The sequence below is a fragment of the Notechis scutatus genome, chromosome 8 (genome assembly GCF_049901735.1).
Source record: "Notechis scutatus isolate UNSWTSFEM ecotype Mainland chromosome 8, rNotScu1.2, whole genome shotgun sequence".
Taxonomy (NCBI): Eukaryota; Metazoa; Chordata; class Lepidosauria; order Squamata; family Elapidae; genus Notechis; species Notechis scutatus.
In genome coordinates, this window is record NC_142016.1 from 26,853,313 (window position 1) to 26,866,041 (window position 12,729).

General features: G+C 56.6%; 1 protein-coding gene across 1 annotated transcript in view; it reads left to right on the forward strand.

Annotated features, from left to right (window-relative positions):
• Positions 1-1,301: 1,301 nt before the first annotated feature.
• Positions 1,302-12,729, forward strand: part of LRFN1 (leucine rich repeat and fibronectin type III domain containing 1) — a 28,892-nt gene continuing 17,464 nt past the window's right edge. The window contains exon 1 of the mRNA XM_087971292.1: positions 1,302-1,646. Coding sequence (XP_087827418.1) covers positions 1,525-1,646 — 122 coding nt within the window. The 5' untranslated portion in view covers positions 1,302-1,524. The remainder of the gene's footprint in view (positions 1,647-12,729) is intronic.

A 12,729-nucleotide genomic window follows, 5' to 3' on the forward strand; every position in this document is an offset into this window, starting at 1 on the left:
TCTTCTCTTTGGGCCCAGGGTGTCAAGAGGCCCAACGGAGGCCTGGTTTCTTTTCCAGGGGGTGCCTCTGCCCCCTCCCCAACTCCCTGGGAAGATCGGACGGGGAGGGTGTGCATCCTGCAGGAGGCCTCTCCTCCCGACGGAGCAGCTGCCCGGCCGCCCTGGGTGCAATTCCTCTAGCAGTGGCTTTGAGTCCCTGTCCGCCCCCCCACTCCTCCCCAGTTGAGTCAGCGAGAGAGACTTCCACCAGTGAAGCCCCTCTGGGTCCCTCTTGGATTTATGGCCCATCCAGAATGGAAGCATTGATCTTTGTCAGCCGAGACACATCATTTTGTAGCCTGCGTCCATATTTCTGGCCCTGTCAATAATTCTGCCTCAGACATGTTGCAACCCCTCCTGGGCTCCTCTGGGTGACTGGCATCCTTTGGGGCAGCAGCCTTTAAGCAGGCACGACTCCTGGCCTGGGGGAGACGGATGGGGCCACCGAGGGAAATCTCCGCCACAGTGGGGCTGCTCCGCTCTTTGAATCGGGTTTTGTCAGGGCAGGTTGGAAACATGTTTCAAAGGGCGGTTTTGTGGGTGGTTGTGGCACGGGGGGACACCTCTGGAGGGCCCTCTGGGGCCCAGAAGGAGGGGAGCCAGGCCTGGGGGCTCAGCATCCTCCTGGCCCACCCAAAGGCAGAGGGACCCCTGTCCTCTGGGGCATCAGAGGCTCTCTGTCTGGGGAAGGTGCCCTCCAAAGCAGTAGGCTGCCAAAGGAACCCCAAGAATTTGGGGAAAGAGACCCCTGCCTGGTGCAGCTGAAATGCTGGGGATGGGCCGGGCTGCTCAAGGCCAGAGGGAAGGAAGCCAGGCTGAGGGTCTCCAGCCTCCCCTCGCTCCTCTTTTCAGGCCTGGCATCCCCCAACTTCCCTCTCCGTTGGTTGCAGGATAGCGCCCAGCACCTGGGCCGGAGGGAGCCCTCCGGAAATTCAGCAGCTGCCCCCCCACGCCTCAGGCCCCTCCCCGCTTCCCTCGGCCCGCTCCCCGCTCGCTCCCCGCCCAGTGCAGCAGCTGCATCGCCAAAGCTTTTCCAGGGTGAGCGACCCATCGCCGCCTCCCGCCGGTTCCCCGCCCCTCCGCCATCTGCAGGAAAGGGGCCGGACCCTCCGCCCGCAGCCCCCCCCCACGCCCGCCGAAAAGGCTGGAGCGGAGGCGAGGCGGGCGCGGCGCTTCTGCAACCGGGCGCCCTCGCCCCGCCGCCGCTGCGCCTGGCTTGGCTCTCCAGCCCACCCCTGGGCGGCGCTTCCGCCGCGCTCCGCCTCTCCTCCCGCCGGCCCGGCCCGGCCCAGCCCAGCCCGGGTTCTGCAGGGCTGCGAGGAGGCGAGGCGGAGCGGGCAGCGGCCCTTCCCGGAGACCGAGCGCCCGGCGGCGGCGGCGGCGGCGGCGGCGGGTCCTTTGCGCCCGCGGGATGGCCGAGCCCAGCTGAGCGGCTCTTCGCGGGCGCCGCCGCTGCCGGCCTCGCCTTTGTCTGCCCACCGCCGGATGGAGCCCGCGGGGGCCGGGCCGGAGGGGAGCCCTGAGCCGCCGCGCGAGGGCCCCGCCCGGACCTCGGCAGGCCCCGCAGGATGCCGCCGACGCCCTCGGCTGAGAGGAGCCGCTCCCAGGTGGGTCTCCGGCGGGCGGGCGGGCGGGCGGGGGCTGCGGGGCGGGCGGAACCGGGGGCGAAGGGGGCGCTGCGGGGGTGGAGCGGGGGGCTCAACCAAAGGTGGGGGGCGGGCTGGCCGCGCCGGGAGTGGGATGCGCAAAGGCGGCGCGGCGGGGCTGGCCGGGCGCCCGAGCACTGGCGCCGTCCTCCCGCTTCTCCTCCGGCCCGGGGACTCGCCGCCCCGCGCCCCGGCTTCGTGCGGCTGGGCAGGTGGGGAAGCGGCGCCGGCGCCCGGCTCCCTTCGGCCGCCCCCACCCCGATGCTGCCGGCACGGCTGAAGCGCCTCGCAAGGCGCCGGTGGCGGATCCCCCCAGCGAGCCGAGAGAGGCAGACCCCCCGATGTTGCACGACCCCCCCACTCCGCGCCCCGTCCTCGCCGCTGGGGGTTTGGTGCGGATTGCCTGGGCAAGGAGAGCCCCGTTGGGGGAATGGCTGGGCAGAGGAGGGGTTGCCCCCCCAGTTCAATCGCCCCCAATATCTGCCTCTGCAGCTTCTGGCGTCCCTGTGGCTCCCGAGCAGAATTGCAGGGGGATCTGCTGGTGCTGCTCCCCCTCCCCGCCTGCGCTCGCTCGCTCGTTCTCTCTCTCTCTCTGCCCCCCCGGGTGGCTGTCCAGGCTTTGGGAGAAGGGGGATCGCTCCTCTCCCCAAGACCTGACCCCTCCTCTGGAAAGCCCCTTCCCCGCGCCCTACTGACACTGGCACTGCCAAACGCCGGGCGGGCACAGCACACAAGGAGGCACGTCTGCAGCGCCGCGTTTGCTTTCCCGTCCCCCCTCCACACACACACACACACACGCTCGCAAACAGCCGGGGGAAACACACTCAGCCGCACAACAACATAGGCAGGCTATGAAGAGACCCGGGATGGGTCCGGATTTATGCCTGTGGGCTGTGCTACCTCGGGAGGGGAGGGGAAAGGAGGGCTCTCCCCCAGCCCCGTTGACAGGAAAGGGGGGAAGGCCAGGGACGCCCAGAGCCCCCTCTCGGTGGGTCCAGGCCCCATCGCCCAGTCGTTAAATGGAGGGCCAACCACCCCGGTGTTCTCTGTGCAGACCCCGGCTCCTCCAGCGGCAGCATTCCCCCTCCCCCTCCTCTAAGCTGAGGCTCAACCACCATTCCTCCTGGGTTGTCCCTGCCGGAGGGGCTGCTGCTACCTATCCGTTTACCTGGCCAAGCCCCCTGATGCAGCATTGAGCCTTTCCGATTAAAATTTATCCTCCCACAGGAATAAAGGTGGCTTATCTCCCATGGACCTGGTTGCAATCTTTTTCCACACAGGGACACTCTGGGAGTTGTTTACTCACAAGTAAATCCCACTAGCCGCCTATGGTTTGCTCTTCTAATTTGTAGCTCTCCAGACCAGAGGTTTCAACCTCAGCAACTTTAAGATGGGTGGACTTCAACTCCCAGAATTCCCCAGACGGCTCTCTTAAACTTGACCAGGTTAAAAAAAAAAATTCCACTCCAGACCAATTTTTCACCTGGAAGATTTGTGGGGAACAATAAAATCCCACTCATTTGGAGAGGCCCAACCCTACTGTAGCTATATTCAGGTGTAACCCTAAGCCAGGATTTTAAACCATCACCTATTGACAACCCACAATAGCCGGCATAAGTCCAGACCCAAACAAATTGCAATATGCATTTAACATAAAATACTTTTCCTTTCTATTTCCTTCTCCTTTTGCTGGTATGCTCTTCAGGGTGGTGAGTGACAATGAAAGCCACTAGAAACCTCGTAGGATAATTTGAAAGAAAGTGTTTTCATACCCCTGAGATAAAAACGACAGTTGCCTCTTTTGCAAACATGGATGTAATAAAAGAAAGCAGCTATATTACATCCAAGGAATAAGGGTGTTCCCAAACGGCTCCAGGGAAAATGGGCAGCGGAGAAGAGGGAGGAGGGAGGGAAGGGAGGAAGGGATGGAGGAGGAAGGTGGAAAGAGAGGGAAGGGAGGAGGAAGGAAAAGGGAAGGGATGAAAAAGGAAGGGGAAGGGAGGAATGAAAGGGGAAGGGAATGGAGGGAGGGAGGAGGAAGGGAGAAAGAAAGGGGAGAAAGGAAGAAGGAAAATAGGAAAATGGAAGGGAGGGGGAAAGGAGGAAAGAAGGAATTTCCTTTCTGGCAGCAAAAGACCATCAGCCTGATTTCCTGTGGCAGAGAGTTCCATAGACAGGGCACTACCAAGGCCTTGTCTTGCCACCCTGCCAGGCCAGGTAGTAAGACCAAGGGCCGCCTTGACCCCTGGGACCCCTTGATTCCAGGGCCCTGTGCTGGGCAGAGGGAGGCACACCTGCTTTCCTTCGCCCTCCTGCTTCTCCACACTCAGCCGCTTGTGTTGCATGCTGGAGGGATGCCGTGGTGGGGCTGATCAGGCCAGACAAGGGCTGTTGTGCCCACTTGCAGGTGCCATCCTTGTGCCAGGTGTGGGGAGAGCCACCCGTCAGCATCAGGTCAGGAACAGAAATACAGTCAGTCCTCAACTTACAACCATTTGTGTGCTGACTGTCCAGAGAAGAGAGGCTCACGACCGTTTTTCACAGCACCCCCAGGGCCATGTGGCCACAATTTGGAGGCTTGGCAACTGGCATGTACTTAGGGCGGTTGCCCTGACCCTGAGTCCTATCCTCCCCAGTTGAGACCTTCCCAGCCAGCTTCCAAGACGCCAACGGGGAAGCTAGATTCACTTAACGACCGTATGAATCATTTCACAGCTGTAGTGATTCTCTTAACAACGGTGGCAAAACAGCTTGTAAAATAGGGCAAAAGTCACTTAACCACGACCTTCTGCTACCTAGCAGTGGACATTTTGGGCACAGTTGTGACGATAAGTTGAGGACTTAACAACTTGCATTTAACGCAGTTGCCTCGGTCAGTTTGCTCAGAAGCCGATGGCCAGGATGCCTGTTGCGTTTCTCCCTGGACTCTGATAAAAAGGAGGCAGCTCCCAATGGTCCATGGAGTCCTTGGCACTCTCGGAGCGGGGTGGTTTTCTTGCAGACGTCTCGTGACTCAACTAGGGAACCTCATCAGTGCTAGAAGGGAGTGGGGTTAGTGGAGAGGAGGAAGAGGACTGTGGGGTCCTTGGTGCTCTCTGAGTGGGTGATTTCCTTGCGGATGTTCCATGAGCCAAGTAGGGATGTTGCTCCTGCGGGTGACCTCACAGGGGTCTGGTGGGCTCTTGGCCTCCTCCTCCAACCTCCATATGGGCCCAGGGGGCGAATATCTCAGCCCTGGGGAGGAGAGGAGGGCCCTGAGCAGCTTCTATGCCCGCTAGGGAGTGCTGCCGTCGTCCGCCTGCCCGAAAAAGCGATCCCTGCAGCAAATGCCTTGGTCCTCAATCTGCTTGCTCAGGAGAGGCTGCCTCAAAGAGAGGGGGGGCAGGGAGAGAGGGGGGAGGCCTGGGGAGAGGGAGCTACAACCCTGCTCGTCCGGCATCTGCTGGTCAAGAAGCAGCTGCTTTGTGGCAGAATTGGGGCAGGCAGGTAGCTGCAGGAAGGCTCCTTCGTCCATTCTCTCCTCTCCGTGGTTATTCTCTCCCCCCACCCCCTCCCCTCTGGAGCCGCTACAGACAGTTTCGTAGGGAATTCTCTGCCAGTGTTTGGACAGGCGGCCCTGTCTTCTCTTCCACCTGAGCCCCCAATTCCCTCCCCTGTCGAGCGCCTGGGAGCAGCAGCAGCCAGGTGTGTCCAGGATTAGAGCCCTGCGGGAGTTTTCTCCTGCAACCTCTTGTCAGCCTGGCCAGGAGATGCTTTGGGGGAAGAATGGGGGGGAGGGGGGCAAGGCCCACGTTGGGCACAAGGCAGTGAAGGCTCCGTTGGACGGGCGCTTCCTCTGGGGAGAGAAGAGAGCAGCGTCCCCGTTGGAGACCTAGAGAGCCAAGGGGTCAAACGGAACCGCTTTGCACATCGTAGGTTGATTGAAATGTTTCTCCATATTTGATCTTTGGGGCTGGTTTGGGGCATCGCCCCTCGGAGGCATGAGATCGAAACCTCAACGTTCGCCAGCCGCACAACTCGGGCTCTGAAGCCGCCAATGAAATTCAAGGTAGAGAAAAGGAAAGTCCTGCACTTAGGCAAGAAAAACCCAAAGGACACATATAGGCTGGGTGAAACCAGGCTCAATAGCAGGAACTGGGAGGGGGATCTTGGTGGACAACCAGCTAAATAGGAGCCAGCCGTGCGCAGCAGCAGCCAAAGTCAATGCAATCCTAAATTGCATTCACAGAGGGATACAATCGAGATCAAGGGAGGGACTAATACGACTCTCCAAAGCCTTAGTAAGGCCACACCTAGAGTCCTGCATCCAGTTTTGGTCACCACACTATAAAAAAAGAGGTTGAGACTCTAGAAAAAGCACAGAGAAGAGCAACCAGGAGGATGAGGGGGCTGGAGGCTAAAACATACAATGGATGGTTGCAGCAACGGCGCCTGGCTAGTCTAGGGAAGAGAAGGACCAGGGGAGACATGATAGCGGTCTTCTAGTATTTGAGGGAGGGGCTGCCCCAGAGAGGAGGAGGGGGGTCAAGTTATTATCTAAAGCACCCGAACAAGGAATAATGGATGGAAAGTGAACAAGGAGAGATTCAACCTGGAAACAAGGAGAAACTTTCTGACAGGGAGAACAATCTACTTTTGGTCCTCTGATCTGCAGAAAAATCCCTGGGTTGGGGGTTTACACACACACCCACACACACACTTCCCCAGAATTGCCACAAAGCTGCCAGGGGCTGGATGCAGTTCCGGGGTACCTGCCTTCTGCTGTTTAACCAAAGGCAGGAGGCTCTTCATGGACCCCAGATTCTGGCAACCCCCAAAGCTTGGATTTGGGTTTGCAGAGCCCGCCAGACCTTCACCTGAGCTAACAAAATACAAGGCAGTCCTTGACTTAACAACCGTTCATTTGGTGACAGTTCCAAGTTGCAATGAAACTGTGAAAAAGTGACTTTTGATCGTTTTTCACACTTACAAACTTTGAGCGTCTCCAGAGTCTGGACACCTGGCAACCAGCCCATATTTTGAGAAATTTGGCTCTCGATTGTGGTCATGTCGAGGACTTCCCTGTGTAGCTGCTGAGCCTGTAAGGGACATGGTGGCTTATTGCAGGGGGTCCCCAAACTTGGGCAACTTTAAGACGTGTGGACTTCAACTCCCAGAATTCTCCAGCACCAGGAGAGCTTACTCTCTTGCAATCCCTTCCTCTGCAATCTCTTCTCTTTGGGGGAGAGGAGAAAAAGAAACAGACACGGCTGGCTGGGGAATTCTGGGAGTTGAAGTCCACACGTCTTAAAGTGGCCAAATTGCCTAAACAGCAGTTACAGACAGTCCTTGACTTATAACCTGGCCATCATGCCGGTCGTTATTGTGACCAAGCCCAATTTCCCAAGCTTTTTTGCCATGGTCATTAACTGGAGCCATTTGTTGCTGGAAATAAGTGTGACCCCCAAAGTCAACCTGGTCACCATGGGGAGTGGGTGGTCAAAGGTCTTCCTGGATGGGCGAGAGGTGGGACTTCGATGGAATGGCCACACCCTGGTCCCCTGGATGGGGGGAGGGCGGGTCCTGCCAGGCCAGAGCGGTGGGGCTGGGAAGCGTGCCAAGGATCTGCGGGGTGTGGAGCGCCAGAGTGGGCAGGAGTGGGAGTGGGCTCAGAACTGCTGCCCTTTCTGGCCACTCTGCCCCCCCCCCATCTGCAGAGGGGGGCTTCCAGGTGCGGGTCTCTCTCGTCCTTTCACCTTAAACTTGGGGTTGGACCCCACTGTAATTCTCTGGGCTTTGAGGGCCTCCCACCTCTTACTCCGAAGAGGATCCACTCGCTTTCTTTTCAAAAGGAAAAACCTCTTGCGTTCCCAGGCAGAGGCCACATTTTCTGCCGTTAAATGGGATTTGATATCCCCTGGGCATGACGGAGCCACGGGCCAGCCAACCTGACCTCCTGAGCAGGAAAACCCTTCCTTCCTTCCTTCCTCCCTTCCTCCCTCCTTCCTTCCTTCCTTCCTTCCTTCCTTCCTTCCTTCCTTCCTTTCCCTTCCTTCCTTCCTTCCTTCCTTCCTTCCTTCCTTCCTTCCTTCCTTCCCTTCCCTTCCCTTCCTCCCTTCCTTCCTTCCTTCCTTCCTTCCTTCCTTCCTTCCTCCCTTCCTTCCTTCCTTCCTTTCCTTTCCTTTCCTTTCCTTTCCTTCCTCCCTTCCCTTCCTTCCTCCCTCCCTTCCCTCCCCCTCCCTCCCTCCCTCCCTTCCTTCCTTTCCTTCCTTCCTTCCTTTCCCTTCCTTCCCTCCCTTCCCTTCCTTCCCTTCCTTCCTTCCTTCCTTCCTTCCTTCCTTCCTTCCTTCCTTCCTTCCCTTTCCCTTCCTTCCTTCCTTCCTTCCTTCCTTCCTTCCTTCCTTCCTTCCTTCCTTCCTTCCTTCCTTCCTTCCTTCCTAACTTTCTTTCCTTCCTTCCTTCCTTTCCCTTCCTTCCTTCCCTTCCTTCCTTTTCCTTCCTTCCTTTCCCTTCCTTCCTTCCTTCCTTTTCTATCTCCTTCCTTCCTGCCTGCCTCTCTCCCTCCCCTCCTCCCTGCCTCCCTGGGCAGAGTGTTTGAAGAGCAGCTCCCCCCCACCCTGCATGCCATCCTGGACTGACCGTCCATCCTGCCATTGGCAGGCGACCAAGGCCTGTTCCTGAGCGGAGAGCAGTCAACCTGGCACAGCTTGGCAGCCCCTCACCTGATGGAGGCCTTGCGAGGCAGTGCCGTAAATATGAAGCGGAGGAGGGCCAACGAACACCCCTCCCCCACCCCGGCCTTTGCCTTGCAGGAGGGCTCTGCTCCCCCCCTTCCCGGCTGGAGGCTCCTGGCTTCAAGGAAGGCAGAGAAAGGTGGGTCTGACTCTCCCTGCTCTCCCCCACCCTGTGACTGAGCAGCTGGGAGGCAGCCCAGGGAAAGGGGGAGGTCTTCTTGGACCCCTCCTCCCCCTCCCAAGGCTGGTTCCGCAGCTGCTGTCCTTGGATCTTCCCTCCCTTCCGGGGCTGCCTGCCTTCCAGACCCTTCCCTGGCTTTTGGGGGGCTTGCACAGGGAGGCTTCCAGACACGGGAGCTGCAGTTGTGCAAGGCGTGCAAGTTAACGACCAAGAGGCTGCCAACGCTGCCAACTGGCCTCCCTTCCCAGGAGGAACTTTGGGGCCCTGGAGTTGCTGTTGCAAATCCTCCTTCCGGGGTCCTGCTGGGAGGGTGAGCCCTGGGAAGCCCCAGCTGCGTGTGGTTGGGGGGGGCCTGCAGAAGCTGAGATGGGGTGGGGGTGGCCTCCATTTTCTTCCCCACCTGTGCCGACCCACCCACCCACACACACAGAGCTCCAGCCCCCCAGGGCAAACGCCCGTGCCTAGCAGAGGCTGCTCAGAGCAAACGGAGCCCTTGGATCAGCAGCAGCTGCAGACATAAATCAGGGCTGGAGACCAACCCGGAGCAAAGAGCCAGCCTCGCTCTCCTCGGAGCCCCCTTGAGCTCTGCAAGGCCCCCCAGGAGGGGGGGGCAAGGAGGGTCCGGCTTGCTCGGTAGCCCCAGGAGCCGGAGGAGGAGGAAGCTGAGAAAACCTTGGGGTGGGGGGGCGGAGAAGACACAAAGGTGTTTTTTCAAAACCAGATTTTCTTTGTGTCTCCTTGAGGATGTTTCACTCCTCATCCGAGAAGCTTCTTCAGTTCTGACTGAACGGTGGTGGAGGATGGAAGGGTTTATATTCCTTGCAGTCGCCTGGTCATCTAGCACTCTCTCTCTCTCTCTCTCTCTCTCTCTCTCTCAGAGTCCTTGCGGCTGCTTGGCGGCTTCTCTAGGCCCTTCGGGTCACCTGGATGGTGCCATCGACGTGGGGGGTGGGGGGAGACCTGGGCCACTCGAACTTCTGGAGGGGGGAAATCTGTATTTCTGAATCCCGCATTATCACCTTACGTGAACGGAGAAGAAAAGGAGGGAAATTCACGTGACGTAGGTCACGGGTTCTCCTTGGCATAACGCCCTTGTTTCCAAAGTGGTCAACCGAAAGGAAGATTTGCAGCTCTGGGTTGAACTGTGGGCTCCTTGGCGCACTCTGAGCTGGGTGGTTTTCTTGCAGACGTCTCGTAACCCAACTAGGGAACCTCATCAGTGCTAGAAAGGAGGAGGGTTTGCAAAGGAGAAGGGGGGGGGGGGGGAGGAGGAGGAGCCATGTTGGCTGGGGAATTGTGGGAGTTGAAGTCCACAGACCTTAGAGTTGCCAAGGTTGGACCACCGATCTTTCTCTCCTGGCCCAGATGTGGGTTGCCCCTGATCTGTAGGGTTCCTTTGCCTGGCAGTTTCCAGATGTGTTTGGGAGTCTAGGGCAACCTTTCCAGGATGGGAACCTTGCCAGCTGCAGCCCCTCCCCCTCCCCAAATATCCGGAGGGCCCCAGGTTGGCAAACATCTGTTTTATTTAAGCAGGAAAGTCATGAAAGGAAGAAGCTGAGTGGGGGGGGGGGGGCCTTGGATGGAAAGCGTATTTCCATTGCCTCTGCTCTTATCAATTGCTTCCTAAAGAATTCCATTTGATTTTCTCCTTAGGGGTTTTTAAACAGGTATGTTGGCAAAGAAACCAAGGGTGCTTTTGATATTTGGCATTCCTGTTTTATTCCCAGCTCGGTTTACTGCATTTGAGGTAGATTTCGAGAGTCTTTTCTAGGTTGAGTGAGGAAGGGGCACGGATGAAGTATGTTAATAAGCGTATAAATAAATATATTTGTAAATGCCAGGTAGCTAGTTATCTGTGTTTTAAAGAACAGAGATAAACATACATTCATCATCTAGCTAGAATACACAAAAATTGCTTTTGTTAGTATTGTCATCAGTGAGACCAGGGAGGGGGGGGGCTATTTATCCATGAGTTTTACTTCCCCAGTGAGGAATAAAATCTTCCTAGTTCCCACCCTTTCCTTTTCCTTTCGGGTGCTGTAATTTTGCACATCTCTTCAGCTGCCCTTGGTTTATGCTCTGTGCAAATGCTAATTTGTAGGGTTTGTGTGCGCTTATTTATGATTATTTATCACACTTATTTGCCGCTCATCCTGCTACGAGGTGACTATATTTGTCCAAGGGAAAGATCACAACAACCTTTTGCTAAAATCAGGTTTTGTAAGGGGGATTCTGGACCTCGAGTAGTGCTGAGTTCCAGCCTTCCTTCCCGCTCTCCGAGATGGACGATACCAGCCTACCTCACAGGGGTGTCCTGAAGATAGGTGGAGAGGGTCAAAGCCCCCGAGGGCAGGAAAAGAAGCCATGGGTGGAAACTCAACAAGGAGAGGAGCAACCTGGAACTAAGGAGAAACTTCATGGCAGTGGGGACAATTAACCAGTGGAACAGCCTGCCACCAGAAGTTGGGAATGCTCCAACACGGGAGGTTTTTAAGAAGAGACTAGAGAGCCACTTGTCTGAAATGGTGTATATTGGAGTCTCGTGCCCGAGCAGGGGCTGGACTAGAAGACCTCCAAGGCCCCTTCCAACTCTGTTATTCTGTTTATAGCTAGGAAGCCCTTTGGTTGCTCTGTGAACTCTCCCTTTGCTCCTCTTCAGCCTCCTCTCCCGTGTGGTTCCACCTCTGGCATCTTGTATGGAGGAAGACCAGATGAAGGGGTTTCTTCTTTAAATCCTTCTTAAAATTGGATTTCTGCCTCTTTCCCAGCATTAATCTGCTCTCCGCCCCCTGCAAGGAAAGAGAGAGGCCAGAACAAACAGCGGATGAGGAGAAGGGAAGGGTTGCCTTAAGGAGGAGGGGGAGGGAGGGGGCTCTTTGATTGATGCTTTGAGTAGCTAGGGGAGCCTTTGATTGGCGCTTCGAGTTCTCCAGGAGGAATCTGGGTTCTGATATAAGATATATATATATGATAGTTGGTTCCAACTTGCCAAAGACTGAAAAAAGGCTGTATGGAAATTTGAACCGGTAACTTGCAAACTCATGCCAGGCAGTCACAATTACAACCACAATTGAGCCCAACATTTCCGTTGCTAAATGAGACAGTTGAGTGAAGTTTGCCTGAATTTTAACGGCCTTTCTGGCCACGGTTGTTAAGTGGATCACTGTACTCTGTTAAATTAGTGATCCAGTTGTTCAGTGAATCCGGCTTCCCGGTTGACTTGGCTGTGCCAGAAGGTCGCAAAGGGGGATCCCATGACCTGCAACCGTCGTAAGTGTGAGTCAGTTGCCAAGCGTCTGAATTTGGGCCATGGGACCACGGGGGAATGCTGCAACGGGTGTAAAGGTGAAGAACGGTCACGTCACTATTTTCATTGTCACTTTGAACGGTCACTAAACGAGCTGTCGTAAGTCGAGGACTGCATTATAATATTAAAAAAACCCAGGCCGCCTGAATAGTTGAAGTCCAGGCCTCTTAGAGTTGAGAAGCGCCCGTTTCATGAAAGAGAGAAGAATTTGGGAAGATCTAGAACAGGGATCCCCAAAGTTGGCAACTTTAAGACTTGTGGACTTCAACTCCCAGAATTCTCCAGCCAGCAAAGCTAGCTGACCATAGAGCCCTGGGGTTAGAAGGGACCTTGGAGGTCTTCTAGTCCAACCCCTTGCTCAAGCAGAGCTGGCTGGGGAATTCTGGGAGTCGAAGGCCACATGTCTTAAAGTGGCCACGTTTGGGGATCCCTGATCTAGAGAGTCGCTTTTCAATTCAGTTCAGACGTGCTGAGCTTGGCTCAGAGGATTTGCACCAGTGCCAATGAGCTCTTGTTAATGCGTCATCCGGAGAACATTAGGGGATGCTAGGAAGGGTAGCCTGTCGTGTGGATTGTGTCGACCGTTGGTCAAATCGTGTCAAACCAAGTCCAGTATCCCAACAATTCCAAGCTGGCTGGGGGGATTCTGGGAGTTGAAGTCCAGGCCTCTTACAGTTGCCAAAATTGCAAAAATACTGCTCTAAGTGTTAATCTCCTGCCCCTCTGGGGGGGGGGGCTACCCCCTCCATCCCCGTGAGATCAGCAGGACACTGACCACACGCTCCTGTCCAGCAAGACCCCCACCCCCAGAGATCTCCCTGCTTGGCAGCCCAGCAACATGGG